This window comes from Scyliorhinus torazame, chromosome 9, assembly GCF_047496885.1.
Source record: "Scyliorhinus torazame isolate Kashiwa2021f chromosome 9, sScyTor2.1, whole genome shotgun sequence".
NCBI lineage: Eukaryota > Metazoa > Chordata > Chondrichthyes > Carcharhiniformes > Scyliorhinidae > Scyliorhinus > Scyliorhinus torazame.
The window spans coordinates 166,295,025-166,319,384 of record NC_092715.1 but is presented as its reverse complement, the minus strand read 5'-3'; the positions used below and the strand labels follow the sequence as shown (position 1 = coordinate 166,319,384).

The 24,360-nt window shown below is 49.5% G+C and overlaps 1 protein-coding gene across 5 annotated transcripts in view; it reads right to left on the bottom strand.

Moving 5' to 3' along the window:
- Nucleotides 1-24,360, bottom strand: part of ercc6l2 (excision repair cross-complementation group 6-like 2) — a 137,793-nt gene that overhangs the window by 81,890 nt on the left and 31,543 nt on the right. For all 5 annotated transcript variants that reach the window (XR_011949123.1, XM_072516736.1, XM_072516738.1 and 2 more), the window contains exons 8-10: nt 23,567-23,707; nt 21,853-21,969; nt 16,880-16,999 (exon numbers count right to left, since the gene is read on the bottom strand). Coding sequence is in view for 4 of the 5 variants with exons in the window: in XM_072516736.1 (XP_072372837.1) it covers nt 16,880-16,999; nt 21,853-21,969; nt 23,567-23,707 (378 nt within the window). In the remaining variant the exon portion in view is untranslated. The remainder of the gene's footprint in view (nt 1-16,879; nt 17,000-21,852; nt 21,970-23,566; nt 23,708-24,360) is intronic.

Sequence of the window (24,360 nt, the reverse complement as noted above, 5' to 3'; positions counted from 1 at the left end):
GATAGCCAGCCGCTGCCCCCCCCCTCCCCCTCCCGAGATCACGTGCGCCTGCGGATCGGTGGCCCCCGATCGATAGCCTGGCCGTCTGGGAGGCCCCCACCCCCCCGGTGAAAGATCCTCCGCCCCCCACCAGGGCAGCCGCGGGCCACGCCGAGTTCCCGACCGGTGGGACCATGGGAGACCTACGCCGTTGGGAAATTGACCAGTTAGTGAATCTGCACAGGGGCCTCTGTCAATGTTGCCCTACCCGCGCCGTGTAGAGCGCGCGCGCGACTCTCCGGGGACAAGAGACGTGCCGGATTTCGGCATTAACGCCTATTCTCCACCCCCGCGCCAATCACGATTTTGACGAGGAGGCTCGGAGAATAATGCCCATTGTTTGAGCTGAGTTTTGACTGTGCCCTTCCTCGGGCATTCCTTCTCTTAGCCACATTACCTACCGCTCACTGTCTGGTATTGAATATGAAGAGGTGATCACTTGCTAGGAAGCAAAATGATTGTGGGTCCCCCAGCCGCTGCTTCAAGAGAGAGTGGGGAGAAAACTAGAGCGAGTTGGTTTCAATTCAAACCCAGGGGTGATTTTAGTTTCAAAGAAAATAAAGCCTTCAACTAAGGTTCTTGTTGCTTACCGCCCTGTGCCCCCCACAATATGCAACTTCACTAAGTATTTGAAATTCTAAGTCGAGTTAATGTTACAAAAATAAATTTTGAAAATTTTGTAGTCCATTGTTATCCAGAAGTTGGTACATATTTGCCTGTTGCTGGGGTTAAAATATGCGCAACAATGACAAATCCATGTGTGCGTTTGGACTACTGCTAAATTCTTTACACTGTTTTATATTGAAAGATGTCCTGCACAGCACCGAAAACAGATATTTGGCCCCTTGGATATAGTAATGAGGTGCTCAAGGGCCAGTCTAGGAAACTGTGATGAGCGAAACAGAAGCGAAGCTTGCTCTGCTCAGGACTCACTAAGCTGCTGCTGTGACTTAAGCCACAACTGCCACTAAATAACATTGCCTCGGAGCCAGAAAAAAATCAGGAGTGCTTCCTACTCAAAGGGCGCGATACTCTGGAAAAATTTCTAAGTGTGGTAGCGAGGGAGAATTGCAGGTCAGCAATGCAATTCAAAGTTAATTGGTTCACTTTACAAGGCCTCACGGGCTTCCCACCGCAAATGAAGGCTCGCCAACTAATACGGCGAGACTGCACTCGCCAGCCCCCCGTTAACAAGGTCAAGCTGCACTTAAGCTGTACTTGCTCAGCCAACCCCAGCCAGCTCGCAATAATAGTACCGAGGAGATCAGCCCCAAGATTTGAGACGCAGATCTGGGGAGACTGCTGGGCGCCGTGGAGTCCAGGAAGGATGTCCTGTTCCTCTGAGGGTCCAGGAGAGTCAGTAACAGGGCAGCCAGTGCTGCTGGGATGAGGTGGTGGCAGCTGAGAGCTCGGGGAGTGTGACCAGGAGGACCCAGGGCAGAACGTGTGAGTAGACACCAAGCCCCCCACCGCCTCCAAGGGAGCATCCATCCCCAACTTCCCATGCGACCCCCAACCTGCCCTCCATCCTCTCTCCCTTCAAACCACCCCAACCCTTTCTTCACACCCCCTTCCCACCTCTTGTGAACCACGCAGGTGGCTAACTATGCCCCCTCTGCGTCTCCTCAAGTTCTCCCATAATCATCGGAAGAGGACCCAGACTGGCGGCGGCGAGATGGACCTTTTAAAAAAATTAAAATGTTTTTTTCTTTTTTAAAAATAAATTTAGTGTACCCAATTCATTTTTTCCAATTAAGTGGCAATTTATTGTGGCCAATCCACCTAACCTGCACATCTTTGGGTTGTGGGGGCGAAACCCACACAAACAGAGGCAAGATGGACTTAAGAATCCTCACCTTCTTCGAGGAGCGTGCCCTGGCGTTGACTAGGGTGGCGGAAGACGGGGTGATCACCCAGATGTTGGTTTGTGGATGCCACAGGAGGTGAGAAACTACCGGGCTCCACCCGGAGGACCAGTCAAATGTGAATTGTTATTGCCTTACTGACTGACGCATCCCTCCCACTGACATGTCCATTCTCCTGCAGGTCCTCCAGCCGACGGTACCAACCCAATTCGGACGGCACCCTCTCCTGACTCCCAGAAGAACACCTTGGAGAATTCCGAGGATGCAACCATTATAGTCGCGGCACAGCTGTCACCCCCACCCTCCACCAGCGCAGGTACACACTGATGCACGATCAACTATTGCGAAAGCGAGATTAGAGAATAATCGAAGGCTTTATTAGACAAGATGTGTTCCACAGCAGCTCGGAGCAGAAAATGGCTGCAGCCGGGGATGAACATCGCTTTATACCGTCCACTGGGCGGAACCAGCAGACAGGGATTTACCCACGTGTCTCTAATACAATAGTACCTCAAACACAGGTACTGTAATACATATAATAGTCTACCACATTCACCCCCTGTTGAAAAAAAGGAGTCCGGCGGGGGTGGTGGCAAAGCCTTTAACAGTTACAATAACCACAGTAACAATTACAACGAAGAAATCAAACAATCGGGGGCCTTGATGGTCCTCTGCGACTGTCGCAGTTTCGGTGGTGATGCAGGCGCCAACTCAGGCATTTTCGACTCTGGGAGCGTGCAGTCCTCTGCTTCGTTACCTCCGGGTGGAACCATTGGGAGGACGGATCCTCCTGGGCGGGGGCTGCGGTGAGGTGCGCTGGTGGGGAAGTGGGTGGAGCAGAGAAGAATGGTTCGGGTGGAAGGGTTGGTGAGGGGGCAGTGGGTGCCAGATCCCAGAGGGAAACTGTGTCCTGGCGTCCGTCGAGGCATGCCACGTAGGTGTACTGCGGGTTAGCATGAAGAAGGTGGACCCTCTCGACCAACGGGTCAGACTTATGGGTCCGCGCATGTCTCCGGGTTCAGGAGCTGTCAGCCATGTTGGGAGTGATGTCCCGGAGGTGGACTTCCTGGGAAAAACAAGACGACGTTCATGGGGGGTTTCATTAGTTGTGGTACACAGGAGTGATCGTATGGAATTGAGTGCATCAGGGAGGACCTCCTGTCAGCTGGAGACCGGGAGATTTCTAGACCGTAGGGCCAGCAGAACGGCCTTCCAGACCGTCCCATTCTCCCTCTCCACCTGCCCGTTTACCCAGGGGTTGTAGCTGACCATCCTGCTTGAGGCAATGCCCTTGCTGAGCAGGAATTGACGCAGCTTGTCACTCATAAAGGAGGACCCCCTATCGCTGTGTACGTAGGTAGGGAAACCGAACAGTGTGAATATACTGTGGAGGGCTTTAATGACGGTGGCAGCAGTCATGTCGGGACAGGGGACGGCGAAGGGGAACCGGGAGAACTCATCGACCACGTTCAGAAAGTACGTGTTGCGGTTGGTGGAGGGGAGGGGCCCTTTGAAGTCCATACTGAAGCGCTCAAAGGGGTGGGAGGCCTTCACCAGGTGTGCTTTATCTGGCCGGTAGAAGTGCGGCTTTCTTTCTGCGCAGATTTGGCAGTTTCTGGTGACGGTCCTGACCTCCTCTATGGAGTAGGGAAGGTTGCGGGTTCTGATGAAGTGGAAAAACCGGGTGACCCCCGGGTGGCAGTGGTCACCATGTAGGGTCCTGAGTCGGTCCACTTGTGTGCTGGCACATGTACCGCGGGATAGGGCGTCAGGAGGCTCGTTGAGTTTCCCAGGACGATACAAGATCTCATAATTGTAGGTGGAGAGCTCGATCCTCCACCTCAGGATCTTATCATTTTTTACCTTGCCCCGCTGCGCATTACTAAACATGAAGGCAACCGACCGTTGGTCAGTGAGGAGCGTGAATCTCCTGCCGGCCAGGTAATGCCTCCAATGCCGCACAGCTTCTACAATGGCCTGGGCCTCCTTTTCGACAGAGGAATGTCGGATTTCAGAGGCATGGAGTGTGCGGGAAAAGGCGGCCACCGGCCTGCCCTCCTGGTTGAGGGTGGCCGCCAGAGCTACATCCGATGCGTCGCTCTCGACCTGGAAGGGGAGGGACTCATTGGCAGCGTGCATCGTTGCCTTTGCGATGTCCACCTTGATGCGGTTGAAGGCCTGGCGGGCCTCAGCCGACAGTGGAAAAACTGTGGATTGGATTAGTGGGCAGGCCTCGTCCGTGGAATTGGGGACCCACTGGGCGTAATAAGAGAAAAACCCCAGGCATCGTTTCAGGGCCTTGGGGCAGTGGGGAAAAGGGAACTCCATAAGGGGGCGCATGCGGTCGGGGTCGGGCCCTATTACTCCATTCTGCACTACGTAGCCAAGGATGGCTAGGCGATCGGTGCTGAACACGCATTTCTCCTTGTTATCAGTGAGATTAAGGAGTTTGGCGGTGTGGAGGAATTTGTGGAGGTTGGCGTCGTGGTCCTGCTGATCGTGGCCGTAAATAGTGACATTATCTAGGTACGGGAAGGTGGCCCGCAATCCGTACCGGTCAACCATTCGGTCCATCTCCCGTTGGAAGACCGAGACCCCATTAGTGACACCGAAGGGGACCCTAAGGAAGTGAATGAGCTGGCCATCTGCTTCGAAAGCAGCGTATTTGCGGTCGTCTGGGCGGGTGGGGAGCTGGCGGTAGGCAGACTTTAGGTCCACTGTGGAAAAGACCCGATATTGTGCAATCTGATTGACCATATCAGATATGCGTGGGAGGGGGTACGCGTCGAGCTGCGTGTACCGGTTGATGATCTGACTGTAGTCAATGACCATTCTGTGCTTCTCCCTAGTCTTTACAACTACCACTTGGGCTCTCCAGGGGCTGTTGCTAGCCTCGATGATGCCTTCCTTCAGCAGCCGTTGGACTTCCGACCTAATGAAGGTCCTGTCCTGGATACTGTACCTTCTGCTCCTGGTAACGACGGGTTTGCAATCCGGGGTGAGGTTCGCAAACAGGGAAGGTGGGTCGACCTTAAGGGTCGTGAGGCCGCAGACGGTGAGGGGGGGGTATGGGTCCGCCGAATTTAAAAGTCATGCTCTGGAGGTGGCACTGGAAGTCCAGGCACAGGAGTGCGGCAGCGCAGAGGTGGGGGAGGACGTAGAGCCGGAAGTTGTTAAACTCTACGCCCTGGATAGTGAGGTTCGTAATGCAGTACCCCTGGATTTCCATGGAATGGGATCCGGAGGCCAGGGAGACTTTCTGCTTAACGGGGTGTATCGTGAGGGAGTAGCGCCTTACCGTGGTGGGGTGAACAAAGCTCCCCGTGCTCCCAGAGTCGAAAAGGCAGGACATCTTGTGCCCTTTGAGTTCCACCATCGTCGTCGCGGTCGTGAGGTTCCGTGGCCAAGACTGGTCCAGAGCAATGGAGGCGAGATGCGGCAGATGCTGGGAGGCCCCGGGTTGAACTGCAGTGAAGGAGGTCTCAGCAGGCGATAAACGGCCAGTCGGGTCGGGGTCCTGCGGCGCCGTCCAAGATGACCGCCCCCATGGGTCGCACATGGCAGTCGGTGGACAAGATGGTGGCGCCCACGGGCCGCACGCAGCCTGCGGAGTCCAAGATGGCGGCGCCCACGGGCCGCACATGGCTTGTGAGGGGGAGAATGGCAGTGGGACCGGGTCGCCCACGTGGTGTGTGGAGACGGCGGCGGCCAACCGGGCCTGGCATACCGCCACAAAGTGCCCCTTCTTACTGCATCCTTTGCACGTCGCTGATCAGGCCGGACAGCGTTGCCGGGGGTGTTTGGTCTGCCCACAAAAGTAGCATCTGGGCCCCCCGGGGTTGACCGGCTGCTGCGCGGCGCAGGTTTGCGGTGAATTGGAGGATGACGTCAGGTCGGAAGCAGGCACGGTCCACGCTGTCCATGGGAGTGCCGCGCAGCCGGGTGCGTACGCCTGGGCGTTACGGGAGACCAACTCTAAAGAGTCCGCGAGTCTCATAGCCTCCTTAAGATCTAGTGTATATCCTTCTAACAGGCGCTGACGGATCTGTGTGGACAGCATGCCTGTGACAAAGGCGTCCTGAATTAAAAGTTCAGTGTGCTCGGTAGCCGAAACTTGCCGACAGTCGCAGTTCCTACCGAGGGCTAGCAGGACGCGGTAGAAGTCGTCCAGGGATTCGCCCGGGATTTGCCGTCTGGTGGCCAGAAGATGTCTAGCATATTCTTGGTTCACCAGGCAAATATAATGTCCTTTCAGCAGTGCCATAGCTTCAGCGTAGTTAGGCGCGTCCCTGATGAGTGGAAACATTTCGGAACTCACCCTCAAGTAGAGGATCTGTAACTTTTGGTCCTCCGTGGGTGGGTCTGTGGACGTCCTGACGTAGCTCTGGAAGCAAGCCAGCCAGTGATCAAAGGTGGCCGAAGCATTTGCCGCGTGGGGGCTCAGTTGCAGACGGTCCGGCTTGATGCGGAGCTCCATCTTTCAATATCTTGTCAAATAAATTGATGCACGATCATTTATTGCAAAAGCGAGATTAGAGAATAAGCAAAGGCTTTTTTAGACAAGATGTGTTCCCCGTAACAGAAAATGGCTGCAGCCGGGGATGAACACCTCTTTATACCGTCCACTGGACGGAGCCAGCAGACAGGAATTTACCCATGTATCTCTAGTAGTACCTCAAACACAGGTACCGTAATACATATAATACGGTCTACCACACACACACCTCGGTGGGACATGTTAGTGGTCAGGCTTCGGGGGCACAATTTAGTGAGCACCACACTGATGATGCACATCAGGTGGAGGCAGGAACCCCCAGGCGATACAGCAGTCGGAGGGCTGCTGGATGCTATGACCCAGCTAGGTCCCAGCCTTATGCGGAGTGTGGTACAAAAGTACCCGGAGCTGATGGAGACAATAGGGAGCAGCCTGGGCATTCAGAGGGAGATGTCAGCGTCACTCCAGCAGATCCATAGCCACTTGGAGAAGTGCCAGATGTTATCGGCAATGTGTGCACCGAGGCCAACACCGCTAGGGTGGCGACCGCAGTGGAAAGCCTGGTGCATGACGTCGGCACCATTAGTGAAGGTGCCCAATGTAGTCGGTGATGGCCATGGCTGAGGGTCTTGGTAAAATATCTGACTTGCTGGGGGATGTGACCCAGTACCAGGCTGACCTTGATGGGGTGCTGTGGGACATGTGACCAGAATTGGACACCAAATTCCAAATGTGGCCTAACCAACGTCCTATATAACTGTAACATAATTTAACACAATGTTCGAGGTTTTATACTCGATACCCCGTCCTATGAAGGCAAGCATGCTATGTGCTTTTTTTACCACCAGTTCCACCTGTGCTGCCCCTTTTAAGGACCTGTGGACCTGTACGCCCAGATCTCTGTCTCTCTATGCGCCTAATGGTTCTGCCATTTATTTTACAGCTCCCACCTGAATTGGATCTACCAAAATTCATCATCTCGCATTTGTCCAGGTTAAATTCCATTTGCCATTTCTCTGCCCAATTTTGCAGCCTATATATATCCTGTTGTATTCTCTGACAATCTTCATCACTATCCGCAATTCCTGCAATCTTAGTAACATCCGCAAACTTGTTAATCAGGCCCGCTATGTTTTCTTCCAAGTCATTTATATATTTTACAAAGAGCAGAGGTCCCAGTACTGATCCCTGCGGAACACCACTAGTTACAGACCTCCATTCGGAAAAACACCTTTCCACTGCTACCTTCTGTCTTCTATGGCCAAGCCAGTTCTGAATCCATCCAGCTAGTTCACCCCTGACCCCATGTGATTTAATCTTTTGCACCAGCCTGCCATGAGGGACCTTATCGAATGCTTTACTATAGTCTATGTAGACAACATCCACAGCCTTTATCTCGTCAATCATTTTTGTCACCTCCTCAAAAAACTCAATTAAATTAGTGAAACATGACCTCCCTCGTACAAAACCATGCTGGCTGTCGCTAATAAGACCATTCACTTCCAAATGTGCATAGATCCTGGGCTGGATTCTCCGCACCCAGACTCCGAAATCGCGTTCGACAACGGACGGAGAATCCAGTTTCCTGCACGAAATCGGGACCGGTGCCGCGATTCTCCGCCCCGATTGTCCACTGCCTCAGGCCATTGCCTGAGGCCCACCCTGCTATTTTCCGTCCCCGACCGGCCGAATTCCCAACGATGTGGACCACTCATGGTCCCACCGTCTGTGATACCCGCGTGGCGGCTGCGGACTTAGTCCGGGGACGCCACCGTCGAGGGGAGGATCGATCGGAGGGCGGGAGAGGCATCATTCGGGACTGGGGGTTATGTGTGTGGGCAGTCCGGGTCTGACGAGCGGCCGATGCGGAGCACTATTTCGGGGGTCCACGTCCGTGGGCTGAGTCCGCCGCTGTGCGCATGCGTGGCCTCTGACCCAAAAGTGCAGAGGGCCGTATCGGCAGCTGGAGGTGCGAGCTCCACGACAGCCCTCTGCAAGGCAGTGTATTTTTGGCCTTTCGACGCCAGTTTTCCTGGCGTAAAAGACCAGTTTTCATGCTGGTGTAGGGAAATAGACCCAAAAACGGAGAATCCAGTCCCCTATCTCGGAGAATCTTTTCCAACAATTTCACTATCACTGATGTCAAGTTCACTGGCCTATAATTACCTGGGTTGCGGCGGTATGCGAATTGCAGTGGATCGAAGCGTTTTGGGAGTATGGAGCTGTTGCGCTTCATGACCAACCTCTCGAAGCACTTTATTACTACTGATGTCAGGGCCACCAGACGGTAGTTATTGAGGCATGTTGCCTAGTTCTTCTTTGGCACCGGTATGATGGTGGTCTTCTTCAAGCAGGTGGGGACCTTGGAGCGGAGTAGGGACAGGTTAAAGATGTCCGTGAACACATCTGCCAGCTGGTCCATGCAGGCTCCGAGTGCACGATCAAGGATCCCGTCCGTCCCGTCGCCTTCCGAGGGTTCACTTTAAGGAAGGCCAATCTGACTTTGGAAGCTGTGACAGTGGATACGGATGTGTTTTGGGCTGCTGGGCACTCGACAGCGGATCAATGGTTTCCTGCTCGAACTGAGTATACAATGCATTGAGTTCATCGGAGAGGGGTGCGCTGCTGCAGGAGATACTGCTCGGCTTGGGTCACTCCAAATGGTTGGGGTAGGGAATGGATTTATTTGAAATGAAAGTGGAATCAGCCCACTCACGTTGGGCCAATTGACAGAACACTTTAAAGAAGCCCTTGAGCTGGAAACAACACTGGAAGAGCTGCGTGTGTAATTGCAACACGGAGGGCAGAAACAAAAGAATTGGATGGGAACTAGGCTGAACCAGAGAGGACATTAATTCCACTTTGTCACTTGCCAAAATCATAATAATGTGGCTATTATTGCCAGGTCCTATTTTCATCTGTGTCCTTATCTCCTCTGGCACTATCTCTTCCTTTGCATATAACTTTCTTTTTCAAGATCCATGTCTACTGCCCTCCCCAAGTTCCCAAACAACTTTTAGCTGAAATTTCATCTCTTCATTATACTTCCTCAAGTGATTTAATTCTGCACTGCGCCGGTTTCAATCTATAGCTATTGTCATCTCCAAATGCCGTGGCAACTCGGACCGCCTGAATCATAGAATTTACAGTGCAGAAGGGGGCCATTCGGCCCATTGAGTCTGCACCGGCCCTTGGAAAGAGCACCAAGCCCACACCTTCACTGTACCCCCGTAAGCCAGTAACCCCACTTAACCTTTTTGAACACTAAGGATAATATAGCATGGCCAATCCACCTAACCTGTGCATCTTTGGACTGTGGGAGGAAACCCACGCAGACACGGGGAGAACGTGCAGACTCCGCACAGACAGTGACCCAAGCCGGGAATCGAACCTGGGACCCTGGAGCTGTGAAGCAACAGTGCTAACCACTATGCTACCATGCCACCCAATAAAAATCCTTGGAGATCCAAAGCCACTTTAAAATTTTTAACATTTTTCCAATTAAGGGGCAATTTAGCGTGGCCAATCCACATCTTTGGGTTGTGGGTATGAGACCCACACAGACACGGGGAGAATGTGCAGATTCCACACTGACAGTGTCCCAGGGCAGGGATCGAATCCGGGTCCTCAGCTAACCACTATGATTCCACTGTCCCACTTCCAAACTCCTCATCCTTTCTCAAGTCCTCAATTGTGTTGCGATCCAGCTCCATATTCATCTTTCCCATTACTCCTACAAATCCATTCAATCTGCTTCCTGCCCTGCCCATAGCAAATAGAAAAGCCTTCAAAATCACCAGTGGCATAATTTGAGAGTCTAACCACAGTGCATTATCCCGCCTCATTCTCTTAAGTCTTTCCTGTGGTGATTGACAGTTCACCATTCCATGCTTCTACATCAGTGAAGCTCTGTAGTCAACCTCAAGTGATACCCATCTAGCTTGGCTCCACTTCAGCCTGATTAGTAATCCAGCACATCTCAATGGCCTTTCACCTCACTCTCAGGGCACGAGTGCCCAAGGCACTCCTTAGTGCCTGCCTATTCCTCATCTATATGCCACCACCCTCTTGCAGCACATGTATTAAAGCCGACATCATGCCTACAGACATCTGTATCCTCACTGCTGCCAGTTTCACAACTCTGTCAGCCCTTTCAACCCAAAACTGTGCCCCTTGTCTTCTTGCGTTAACGCTCCTCCTACTCAATGTCCAATGAGGAAAATGATTGCTGTTTTTCCTTCACATTGAGCTGTGCTCACACCTGCCATAGGTTGTGAGGTCCTCTCTGTATGCATGTAGTGGGCATGATAAATATGCAACAACTGGAGTCCCATCACTGATGTGGGAAAAGCTCGCATCAGGCGAGAGCAGGCCCAGAAAAGGGCAGAGAAAGTAGGATTTAAAAAGAAAATGTGTTTCTTCGTTGCGCAGATGGTGCAGGAGTGTTCCTCTGGTCCTTGCACAGAAATATTGCGTGGTCCGTCCCCCATCTTCTACCCAGCTCCCCTCACCATCATAGACTCCAAACCAATGGCTCTATTCTAGAAAGCCAAACACAAAGTTAGAACTGGAGCCTAATCTTTACACACTTTTATAAGCTGTTATATAAAAGCAGCACAGTGGTACAGTGGTTAGCACTGCTGCCTCACAGCTCCAGGGATCCTGGTTCAATTCCGGCCTCAGGTGACTGTCTGTGTGGAGTTTGCACTTTCGCCCAGTGTCTGCATGGGTTTCCTCCGGGTGCTCCGGTTTCCTCCCAGTCCAATAATGTGCAGATTAGGTGGATTGGCCACGCTAAATTGCCCCTTAGTGTCCAAAAAGGTTAGGTGGGGTTACTGGGTTAAGGGGATAGGGTGGGGGCCTGACTCTAGATAGGGTACCCTTTCAGAGGGTCTGTGCAGACTCAATGGGCCGAATGGCACTGTAGTGATTCTCGCACCCCTTGGAGCCATGAACATGAGCAGCTCAGATAGAGATATCTTGGACACAGTCATTGAAGAGGCGTCACATTTGTCACCCGCACCCTCCACCAACGCAGATACTCACACCTCGGTAGAATTAAGTAGTGGGCAGGGTCCTGGGTCACTCATTGGTCAACACCTCACAAATCGAAGATCAGGAACCGGCATTGGAGAGATGCCGGAGCCTAGAACTCTGCTAAGCCCCTGGCCAACGACGTGCCGCTGGGTCCAGTCATCCCAGACCTGCTGGAAGGCAGCTGTGCGAGCATCAGGAAGGGATGACAGCATCTCAGAGTGTATGGTCGATTGGAGGAGTCCCAGTGCCTTCTGTCTGAGGAGATGGTGCCGTCACTCCTACACAGCAAAGCCAATACTGCAAGGGTGGCGTCCGCAGTGGAAACCTTGGTGCAGGACGTGCACTCCATGGGGGGGGAATGTTTTCTTCATGGTTCAACTCATGACCTCCTGGCTGAGGGAGTGAGCTCCATGGTGCACGGCTTCAACTGCTTGGTGCAGGCACTGGTGGGAATCCATGACTGTCAGCGCGCAAGGGTGGCAGGGCTTCTCAATCTCACTCCAGCTGCCCCTCTATCCCATGGAGGAGCAGAGGGGTCCATGGACACCCGAATGGAAGCGGTTCGGCAGGAGCACCGCCTAGGGCCCTCCGTCCAGGGGGTGACCAGCCCACTGACAGCCCAGCACATCAAGGAGGGTATCACTGCATCCGTGCTGCACAAAGGTAGGCTCGGAGGCTCAAGGTCCAGGCCTTCCAGTGGACACCTGCCAAGGTCATCTCAGGCAGCAGGCCAACTCACCTCAGCTCTGGATTGGCACGGTACACAGTGGTTAGCTCTGTGCTTCACAGCTCCAGGGTCCCAGGTTCGATTCCTGGCTTGGTCACTGTCTGTGCGGAGTCTGCACATCCTCCCCGTGTGTGCGTGGGTTTCCTCCGGGTGCTCCGGTTTCCTCCCACAGTCCAAAGATGTGCAGGTTAGGTGGATTGGCCGTGATTAATTGCCCTTAGTGTCCAAAAAAGGTTAAGTGAGGTTACAGTGTTAAGGGGATAGCGTGGAGGTGTGGGGTGCTCTTTCCAAGGGCTGGTGCAGACTCGATGGGCCAAATGGCCTCCTTCTGCTCTGTAGATTCTATGATCCTGGTAATACACCTAGATGTAGTGGGAGGGTAAGGAAGGGCAAGAAACAAATAGTACCTATGTTCACCTGTGCCCACCAGGTGCCGACTAAGATAGGTCACCATTGTAATATAGCTCTTATATTAAAGATCATTTTATTCAACAGCAGATCCTCCTCCCTGTCATTTCATGGCACCATGCTCTGCAAATCATCCTTGTGGAGTGTGGGAATGGCAGTGTCATATCTCTCCTACCTCCCACACTGATGACTAAGCATATATGCGCTGTTGCTGGCATGGGCCACCTACCCCCACACCCACAGTGTTCAGGTCTCTCATTTCTGCCACCAATGATGAGGAGGCCATGGGCTGACAAAGTGAAGAGAGGCTGCCCACCTTTGATATTAGTTAGAGGAAAACACCAGGACCCCTGACCTCGGAGGTGGCTGCAGCAGATGAGAGGTCATCCTGCATCTCTGAACCCCAAGATAAACCTGTTCATTGGCAGGATGTGTTCAGCTCTCGGTCAGGCAGGAGCAGACATATCTCTGAGAATGAAAGGTAAGCATTACTCAGTCCTCAATGGCTTTAGTGCCCTGCCCATGGACTTGGGAACCTTCACGAGTACTGATGAGATGTCACACCCCATGCTGGGAGAGCTCTTCACTCCCTAGTCCTAGTTGTCCCCAAACCAAGAGACTTTGAGTGTGTTCCTAGCTCTCCAGCCTATGCGGGCCCTGGCCATGGTGCTTCCTCTTCCTCTGCCGTGGGTTATCATAGAATTTACAGTGCAGAAGGAGGCCATTCGGCCCATTGAGCCTCCACTGGCTCTTGGAAAGAGCACCCTACCCAAGGTCAACACCTCCACCCAACACAAAGGGCAATTTTGGACACGAAGGGCAATTTATCATGGCCAATCCACCTAACCTGCACATCTTTGGACTGTGGGAGGAAACCGGAGCACCCGGAGGAAACCCACGCACACACGGGGAGGATGTGCAGACTCCGCAGACAGTGACCCAAGCCGGAATCGAACCTGGGACCCTGGAGCTGTGAAGCAATTGTGCTATCCACAATGCAACCGTGCTACCGGGTTGCCCCTCACTGTCCTCCTCCTCAGAGAGGTGTCACTCCCTCATCTCCTCCTGGTTCAACTCATCTCTGTTCTTCAATGCCAAGTTGTGGAGAGCTCCAGGCACTTGATATAAAGAGTCTCTGCAGGTATTTGTGGCCTCCGTAATGATGTCATTAGCCACCCCGAGTGGGTCCTCTCCTGTCCTTTAGGAGCCATCCAAGCTGCTCTCCCAAAAATACATCAGGGCCTGGATTCTCCAATCGCCAAAATCGCGTTCGGCGATCAGCCAGAGAATCCATTTTTACGCTGGTATTGGGAGCGGCGCCGTTTTTCCGATGCTCCAGCCCCTCAAAAACGGCATACTGGCAGAGTGGAGGTCACCTGAGGCCTTCCCCTGATGCTCCGCCCCTAATGGGCGAGTCCCCAACAGCATGGGCCACGTGTCCTCACAACTTTTGGGGACCTCGCGTGGCGGCTGTGGACTGCGTCCAGCGCCGCCACAGTCAGTGGGGAGGGGGGGTGCCATTCCGCTGGCAGCGAGGTTACAGGGAGGCAGTTTTTGCTAGGCTGGGTCCGCGTGCGGCCAGCGCCATGCCGTACGGCACGGCCGCCGCCCGTGCGCATGCGCAGCCGTTCTGCGGCCGTATCCGCAGGTAAAGCCGGGACGCTTCACGACTGCTCGCCCCCCCCACCGGGCGGAGGATCGGTGCGGTGGCATCGTCGACTTTTTGGTCGTAAGACCAGACGGATCCTGCGGACATAGCCACAGAATCGGAGAATCCAGCCCCAGGTATCTGTGAGCGCTCCAACTGTCATGGATGCTCTATCGCTAGTAGAAACGCCAACTCAACTGGCTCTATGATTCTCCAGAATTATGCACTGAAAAGAACACCAAAGTGAACGCTGATTATTACTGGCAAAACCCTGACCCTCAGCCCTCCATGCCTGAGACTTCCACCCTTGCGCTTCCCCCTTGGTGACGGCCTCACCACTATGCCTCACACCTTCCCCTTTCACATTATAGCCACTTCCCCACAGTTGTCGCTCTCAACTCCACCAGGATGCCCCATGTGGTCTTTGAGAGTCCCGTGGCACCTTATCCCTGACCATTTCCAAAAGAGCAGTTGAGTGAATGCATGGGACCAGTATCTGTATCCTCACAGGGGACCTCAAGATGGCCCCCATCATGACCTCAAATGGGGTGAGTGATGATAGCCTTGCATAGAGGTAAACATCAGTGTTAACTGTGTAATGGTAACACTTGTGTGAGCATTGGAGTTCAATGCTTGGGGCTAACGTTTCAAAAGGGTTAAGAACTTGACCCCAATCAGTGGCACTGATATTTAGCTCTGCAGATTTCATTGGCACAATTGATTAGTCAAGGAAGGGTGAGGTAGTATTTCAGGAAAATGACTGCCTCTTGTGGCAGATGAGGCTCAGCTGATTAAGAGTGAAGCCTGCAATTAGCATAACAAGCAAATATGTGGAGGGCACTTTCATTATCCCAGGTCACAAGGGCTACAGATTTAGCAAGACTTCCATCACCCACAGCCGTCTACCCCAACACAAATTCTTGACAGTCAAACTTCCCTGACAAGTGGATTTGAACTTCCTTTCAGCTCAAATCATTTGTCCTCACAATGCTGCTTGAGCGTGGGGTTCAGCTCACACTGCAGTCCCCCAGTCTACCCCCCCCCCCCCACCGCCCCAATGAAAGGGTCTTCATGCCTCATGAGGCAGGGATGCACCCCATTCCTCAATCCTCCACGGTTTCTCATGGAACCACACCCAAGAACCTCAGTCACCCAGTGTTGACCCTCTGTATTTAACTCCTCCCACCCACATTCCCACTCCCATTATGGAAAGGCACTCTCAGCAGCGATTTGGACACAAGCCCAGCAAAGAGGACATGGGAAGCACCGCCTGCAAGCCAGCCTTCAAACCTCTTTAAAGAAAGGGTTAAACTATTGTGATGAGTATTCAGTTGGGGGCGGGGGGGAAAAGAGAGAGAGAGAGAGAGAGAGAGAGAGAGAGAGTAATGACATTAAAATGAGATTCCCGGGCTTCTGTGGCATGTTTTGTTTTACTTCACCCATGACGGGGGTTGGAAACCGCACTTTCAGCGGAGAGATCTGCATTTTCAGATGCTCCCTGGATTTTGCTCCCACACAGCCAATGCCGCTCAAAACTACTGAGGGCTCAAAATCGCCCCCACAGTCTCTGGGAATTTTCTCAAGGCAGCAGGCATCTGATCCAAGAAGGTCTCCTTTCCCAAGTACCAAACACCAGTTAGGACACATTGCCAGTCCATGTGAGACATCTTAGCATAATCCAGTAACTAAATGCAGGATAATCAAACACCGACAACTAGACTTACTTTGTACCAATTTTCACAATGGTCATTAGGACTTTAGTTCGGTGTCAGAAATATTTTTCTTAGTTTCCAACCTTCAACTTTAGGCAATTCTCTGCTACCAAGCTCCATTCCAGTAAGGCAGACAGTGAAGGATAGAACTGGATCCTAATCGTTACACAAGTGAATCTCCAGTTAATACCCAACCCTGATCACAATTAAATACTCAATTCAATACAATTAATACCAACTACCCGCCAAAGCAACTATACAACTGACAAAGACCTCCTGCTTTCCGAATCCCATTGTGCCTGCCAGTCAGGTACTGATTTTGCTGGGTTTGGGTGGGAGACTCATCTGGAAGATGGAAATAAGTCATGGGAATTAAAAAGGCACACGGCTCAGCACAAACTCATACACCAAGCTAAAATCAGGCTAACAACCTGGATGAAGAAAAAGCTCCTCTTCAGACTTCATTACTCTCCTTGCGAACCTCATTGGTTATATTTGCAATTTCACTAGAACTTACCCACATCACATTCATGTTAAGCATCATTCTCTTATTAAGTCTTTGATTACCAAGTTTCACTGATCTCTATCTTTCTATGCCACAATTTCAATGTTTTCACGTCCATCCATGGCATTGCTGTTCCCTACCCTTTCCTTCAATCCACTTTTAGCTCCACAGCCTCCAGGCTTTTCAGTCCTATAATTAAACCTTCTCCTTACTCTCTCTCTCCTTCAAAAGCAACCTAAAACCTTACCTCTTTATCATCACTTCTAAACCTTTTTGCTCGAATTTCCTAATTTCTGGTTAGTTTCACCACTATGAAGCACTCGGTAAGGTGTTGCGCAAGCGTAATTTGATTTTAACAACTAAAAGTTAGGAATGTTTGCATTTTCACTCAACAAATATTGAATCATTGGGCCAATTTCTGTAATATTTTCCTGTAATCTTACCTTCATTTTACCACTGTATTTAGGATCAGAAATGGTCGTAAAAGAAGCTTCTTTGCTCTGCTGTACAAAATCTGGAAACTTGCAGAATACTTGTTCACAAACTCTTCCAACAGTGGATGCCTTAAACAAAGACAAAAATCATAAATACAAATTAAACTCTGGTAATCAAAATCTCTATCAAACAGCATTAACACCTGCATGGAATGAAAGAAGACAACTTGTCCCACAAAGTCCAATCCTGTTTAATCTCCAGGGAATGCAACTAATCGTCGATGTCTCTAAGGGTGAAACACGCAATTCATGCCAGACTTCAGAACACATGCAAGTGGAATTTCTGGAGGTTAATGTAATGCTATAACACTATTCAAAACAAGAATTTGTTTTTAGACATTAATTTCACTAGAATATAGCAGTTGTCATGCTATAGCAATATATATTCTTATCCTCATAATCTTCCATCACGTTCCTAACTAGTTCTCTTAACAGAATAAGATACTGAGCCATACAAGGAGATTTTTCTTTAGATGAGCTAAAGCTCGATCAAAGAGGTAGGCTTTAAACAATGTATGAAAGGTGGAGAGTAGAGGTAGGCTTTAAACAATGTATGAAAGGTGGAGAGTAGAGGTAGGCTTTAAACAATGTATGAAAAGGGGAAGTGCGACACAGAGGTGAAGAGAGGGTATTCCAGAACTTTTTTGATCCACAAATGTAACACTGTTTCACATATAAACAGGAAGCGATGATGGAATCATTTTCAATATTCAGGTCACATCAGTTCCTTTGCCTTTCTTTTTGACACTTGCTTCTGCATTTGGAACTGTAACTTGACCCTTCTGTGAAGATTCCTCATGTAAGCCTGTTTTCCTCTCCGTATTGATGCCTTGCTTTTTGGAGATTCCTAGACAAGATGCTGCTTACTGGGTCTTATTGAATGCCATTCTCTTACAAGTCTCAGAGTATTATATTTTGGAGGCCCCCAGTTCATACTTCATGATTTATAATAAACTATATGTTGAAACATCCAACCTACAAGTCTTTACATGGAAAACATCACCCATTGAGAACAACAAGAACACAATTTGTGGCCCATGGAAGCATCTGACAACTTTTGAGAACACTGGGTATTTGTCAATAGCAAATATCTTTACCCAACACACATCTAATCTCAAGTTAGTGCAGGTAGTCTCAAGTTACTTCACAGTTAGGGAATAACTCATTGCTAGTGGATCGACTGCTGATGGCATCTTTAGAGTCTTATTTCCCAGTAGCATTTTTTCTATAGCAACCTCGCTGCAGCTAGGAAAGTGTCCTGTACCAGCTCTAAGAAATTTTCGGTAACCTGACTTAGGATTTTGTGCTTTGCTATATTAGCTTCAAGGAATATCTATCTAGAGGGATGCATTATTATGAAACGTTCATTGAGATCATTTTCTCTGCTTTATGTGTCACCTCACTTACCACTTCAGGCTTTATTCAGCCTAGAAAGATAGGTGGCATAGATTGATTACCAAGTTTCACTGATTCTCTAAGACTTAATAAGAGAATGAGGCTTAATATGAATGTGATGTGGGTAAGTTCTAGTGAAATTGCAAATATAACCAATGAGGTTCGCAAGGAGAGTAATGAAGTCTGAAGAGGAGCTTTTTCTTCATCCAGGTTGTTAGCCTGGTTTTAGCTTGGTGTATGAGTTTGTGCTGAGCCGTGTGCCTTTTTAATTCCCATGACTTATTTCCATCTTCCAGATGAGTCTCCCACCCAAACCCAGCAAAATCAGTACCTGGCTGGCAGGCACAATGGGATTCGGACAGCAGGAGGTCTTTGTCAGTTGTATAGTTGCTTTGGCGGGTAGTTGGTATTAATTGTATTGAATTGAGTATTTAATTGTGATCAGGGTTGGGTATTAACTGGAGATTCACTTGTGTAACGATTAGGATCCAGTTCTATCCTTCACTGTCTGCCTTACTGGAATGGAGCTTGGTAGCAGAGAATTGCCTAAAGATGAAGGTTGGAAACTAAGAAAAATATTTCAGACACCGATCTAAAGTCCTAATGGTAGAAACACTTGTGCATAATGCACTGCTTTCTGTTCTTTCCTTCTGATGTCATTGCTTTCTGTCTCTTGAACAAGGTATTTTGGTTCATCTCGATCTCCAACTGAACAGTTCACCAACTCCTCTTGTGTGGTAGATTTGCTCTACAAGATTCTTGTACCTTTTCTTCTCACCCTCATCCATAAAGGCAATAAATAGACAAAACAAAATTATTTACTGTAACATCATAGACACTAAGCCATTGAGGGGGCACATAACACACTGGCATATTGAACTTAATCCCATGAATGTAGAAACACAGTGCATTTCCTCTCAAAGATCTATAGACCACTCTGTATAGCAATCATTCAGCAGCATCACTAGAAAACCTTTGAAGGGCTTGCAAAAGGCCTTGGCTGTATTATGCACATTATGACAGCTGTCTCCATCAATATTCAGCAAGTGAAGGCCTATTTCCAAAACGTACACAGTCTAATCATGGCGTTTGTGTGTGGGGGGGGGGGGGGGGTAAGAAGCCGAGAATTCCCAAACAGACACTGCAAAGAAGGAATATCAAAGGGGGCTTGGCCATATCAAACCTACAATACTACCACTGGGCAGCAACGGCAGAAAGAGTGAGGAGATGGGTACAAGAACCCGACATGGATTGGGTACAAATGGAGGAGGCATCCTGTAAAAGGAACGACCCTCCGGGCCCTGGCCACAGCAGCACTCCCATCCTCCTCAACAAGACACACAACAAGCCCAGTGGTAGCGGCCACGTTGAGAACGTGGACCCAGTTGAGACAGCACTTCGGGATAACCAAAATGTCCCTTATGGCCCCCATTTGCGGCAATCACAGATTCCCCCCAGCCATGCTGGATACCACCTTCAAAAGATGGAGGCGGGACGGGGGCACATTGACAGTCGGGGACTTCTACGTAGGGCATAGACTGGCGACACTAGACGAACGGATAAGGAAGTGGAGGCTAGCAAAAGGACAGGAAATGAGACACCTCCAAATAAAACACTTCCTCCGCAAAGAGACAGTGGGGTACCCCGGGGCCCCAGAAACCACACTGCTAGAGGACCGGATAGGCACAAGCAACGAGAAGGGGGGGCTATGTGGGAAAATATACGGACAGCTACTGGACAGAGCCCGGACTCCACTGGACGAGACCAGACAAAATGGGAGGACGAACTGGGGACAGAGGTAGAATGGGGACTCTGGAGTGAAGTGCTGAGCAGGGTGAACTCCACCTCCTCCTGCGCAAGGCTAAGCCTAATGCAGCTCAAAGTGGTGCACAGACCCCCGAAGACTGACCACTAACATGTCCCACCGAGGTGTGTGTATCTGCACTGATGGAGGAAGGGGGTGACAGCTGCGACTATAATTGTTGCATCCTCAGAGCTCTACTCCAAGGTATTCTCCTGGGAATCAGGAGAGGGTGCCGCCCAGAATGGGCAAGCGCCGTCGGCTGGAGGACCTGCAGGAAAATGGACATATGGTCACTGGGAGGGGTGGGTCAGTCAGTAAGTCAATCACTACTCACATTTCACAGGTACTCCGGATGGAGCCCAGTGGTTCCTCACCTCTGCGGTGTATGCCAACCTCCACGTGACTGACCAATCTGTCCTCGCCCACTCCAGTCACCTCCAGGCACGCTCCTCAAAGGAGGTGAGAATCCTTAAGCCCTGCTCCAGTCTGGGCTCTCTCCTGACGATTTTTGGAGAGCTTTCCCTGAGGAGACACAGCGAGGGCATCGATAGCCACACGCGTGGTTCACAGTGGTGGGAGGAGGGTTGAGGGTGGATGCTTCCTTTGGGGTGGAGACACGTTCATGTCTACTCATTCGTGCTGCCCGGTGTAGATCGTTGACATTTTTCCGGCACTGAAGGCCAGTCCTCCAGGTCACAATCCCCGAGCTGACATCTGCCGCCACCTCATCCCAGGCAGCACTAGCTGCCTTGTGGCTGACTCTATGGGCCCTTCAGGGCAACAGGACTCCACTGCATCTAGGAGCCTCCCCAGATCAACATCTCCGAATCTTGGCGTTATTATTGCGAGCTGGCTGTGGTTGGCTGAGCAAGTGCAGCTTAAGTGTTGCTCGACCTTGTTAGTGGGGGGCTGGCGAACGCGGTCTTGGTGAATCAGCGTGCGAGCCTTCATTTGCGATGAGAAGCCTATCAGGTCTCGTTACACTTAACTTTGAATTGATTTGCCGGCTTCATGGGCCGAGAGCCGGGAAGCTCACAGAAATTCCTGCTCGCTACCACACTTGGGGTGCAATACTCCGGAAAAATTTCTATGTAACATCTATTGTAATTAAAGGGTAGCACATAATCATGTGCTTTTTTAAAATATAACTTTTCATGAGACTTTAAATGACTAGTTCTGCAATTATTTTTTACTGTCAAAAAATTAATAAAATCAATGTCCCAATAGAGAGAACCATTAGCCTGTTGTCAGGGAAGACTGACAATAACGTAATATTTATACAGTTCCTTTCATGACCTCAGACATCCCAAAGAACTTTCCAGCAATGAGGTATTTCCAAGGTAATATAGGAAAAACATCAAGTGCACAGAAAGAGTATTTAAATAAAAGACCTGGCCATCTGTTTTTTGTAAGGTGTGGATTGAGGGATAAATATTGTCCAAGATATCAAAACTTGGGAATTTTTCCTTTAATTCTGCTGTGAATCTTTTGCATCCACGCAAGAGGGCAGATGCAAGCTTGGTTTAACATCGTACCTGAAAAATCGCACCTCTTACACTCCAGCACTCCATTGGCATTGCACTGAAATGTCAACCTCAATTGCTGACATCTGGTCTGGGGGTGCTTTAATCCACAGCCTTCTGATGCAAGAGCTGAGAGTATTATTGAAGGAATCTAAAAGGAAATTGATTTATGTATTCAATCACAAGATTCAAAGAATTACCTGCATCTTGCTTGTGTTCTCATCAGGCTGCAGGAGTGCAACATGATTGGATACCTTACGGAGGATGGCCAAGTAACTAAAATAAATTTGCCGTACTGTAGAACCATCCTGATTTTGCTGGAAAAATAAAACCATCAAAAAGCATTCAGTATATTTAAGTCAAATGATTCCCATTCTCGATTTAACAGTATCTGGAACTTCAACTTAGAATATTAAAAAAATATGATTACGGGATTTATCCGGGAGACTCCCACCTCTGCAAAAACATATTAAGAACTTACTGAAAAAAAGGTTTTGCAATCTGTGGCAGCTTCCCCAACAGAGCTGTAATTTTCATTCCATTTCCGCATTTGGCTTTTACATTTGGCCATCTCTGCTACTCCAATTAAGGTAAAGCAACAGCTCTCCAAATTGACGGATGTTCCCATAATTAAGAAAAAAAACTTGATCGAGACAATAAGACCACAGGGCACTTCCCATAAAAGGAAACAAAGTGTGAGACATAGTCTCATATAGCAGCGGTTTTCAGCTTTGCAAGATTGCATAACTGAAGGGCCAGCAAATCTGTTTTTTGTTGGGGCTGGCAGAGGGAAGAACTTTGACCAGGTCACCAGAACTTCCTATTTTTTCTTTGAAAAGTGCCATGGGATTATTAGTTGTTCACCTAAATAATCAAGACAGGCAGACCATTTATCACCTCAGTACAGCGGTGGAGTTTCAAGATTAGATTATGTGCGCAGTTTCAGAGGTGAGGGTTGATCCACACACTTGGAGCTCAAGAGTGTTTGTGATATCAACTGATCTAAGATGATGTACAATAGCGTTAAGGGGGAAGAGGGAAGAATGCAGCAGGTTACTATTCTGCCCTTTCACTTGTATGGAGTCTGAATCCAGCCAGACTGTGAGAAGTATCTTCTCGCTCGCTCCGCTTTAAGGCTCACATACAAAATGGGTCTCAACTGTGTTTTTGTCAGAACTTGGTCACAATGTTAAACTGCTCATGAAATTGAAGAGGTCTCAATAGTGGGTTGGAAATGGAAGCGTCATAATGCATTCGTAAGGGCTTAAACCACATTTGAGGTATAACAGAAGGAGCTTTACTCTGAAACAAATTTGTGCTATTCCTGACCCAGATTTAATTCTCACACTGGCTGCCAAAAGTTTTAAAAAGTGTTCTATTCAGTAGTACCGACACCCCTTGCCTTGAAAAAAAACAGCCAAAAATATACATTCCAAAACCAGCAGTGTTTATCTACTTAAAAAACTAGCTAAGTCAGAGCATTGAGAAACTGCCAAGAAGGGGTCACCTTCTGGACGTCCACTATTTTTAATGTCCTAAAGTAACAAATGAAAGGTTTGAAATTCAACACAGTAGCTTGAACTCTGATCAGACTATATGGTGCTTTAAGCAATTAATTTTGTGTTTGCTGCAGGACTCATCGCCCCTCAAATTAAGTAGAACAGATGAGAGTATTAGCTTTAAGCTTGCAAGTTGATTTCAGAGAATAAGGGTCTGATTTTAACTTGATGACTGGGTTTTGAATGGATTAAAATCAGCCTTAAGCTTATCTTTTAAAAATGGAAGGAATAGGAATGTGTAGATGAAGTTAACACAGAAATTACTTACAAAATTTAAAACACTAGCAGGTAACTCAAGCTTACTGACCACAGCATCTGGCCTCTGAACCCCTACACGCAATGCTTTCTGACTGACCTGATAACAGCAGTTTTTCCTTTTTCGACCACTGTTGCAATCACATGGATTCCAGCCATGCAGCACTAACTTTATGTCCTCTGTCTCCAGCACTGCCTTGTATACTGTCTTCTGGAATTCTGTCAGAGAGCAGTATATCACCTGAAAACAACAAATACATTTCAAAATAGAGAATCAAGGCTGTTTCTCAATCTACGGATGGGCAGTCAAACTACTGGTAACCAGTTTTAGTAACTAATCTTAGGTGCCAGTAAATTCATAGAATTTACAGTGCAGAAGGAGGCCATTCAGCCCATCGAGTCTGCACCGGCTCTTGGAAAGAGCACCCTACCCAAGGTCAACACCTCCACCCTAGCCCCATAACCCAGTAACCCCACCCAACACTAAGGGCAATTTTGGACAGTAAGTGCAATTTATCATGGCCAATCCACCTAACCTGCACATCTTTGGACTGTGGGAGGAAACCGGAGCACCCGGAGGAAACCCACGCACACACGGGGAGGATGTGCAGACTCCGCACAGACAGTGACCAAGCCGGAATCGAACCTGGGACCCTGGAGCTGTGAAGCAATTGTGCTATCCACAATGCTACCATGCTGCCCTTCAAAATTATATGAGGATAGTACATTTTATTTCTAATCAGTCAGGGCTAAATTAGTTACAGTGATAGCTAGTTTCTACTAAGACCCTGTATGAGAAAAAGTGTGTATTGGATTAGGTTTCTAGCATGCCCATATGACAGTTGAGATGCACCACTGAATGGGGAAGCTCCGCCTAAAGTAGCCTGTACAGCT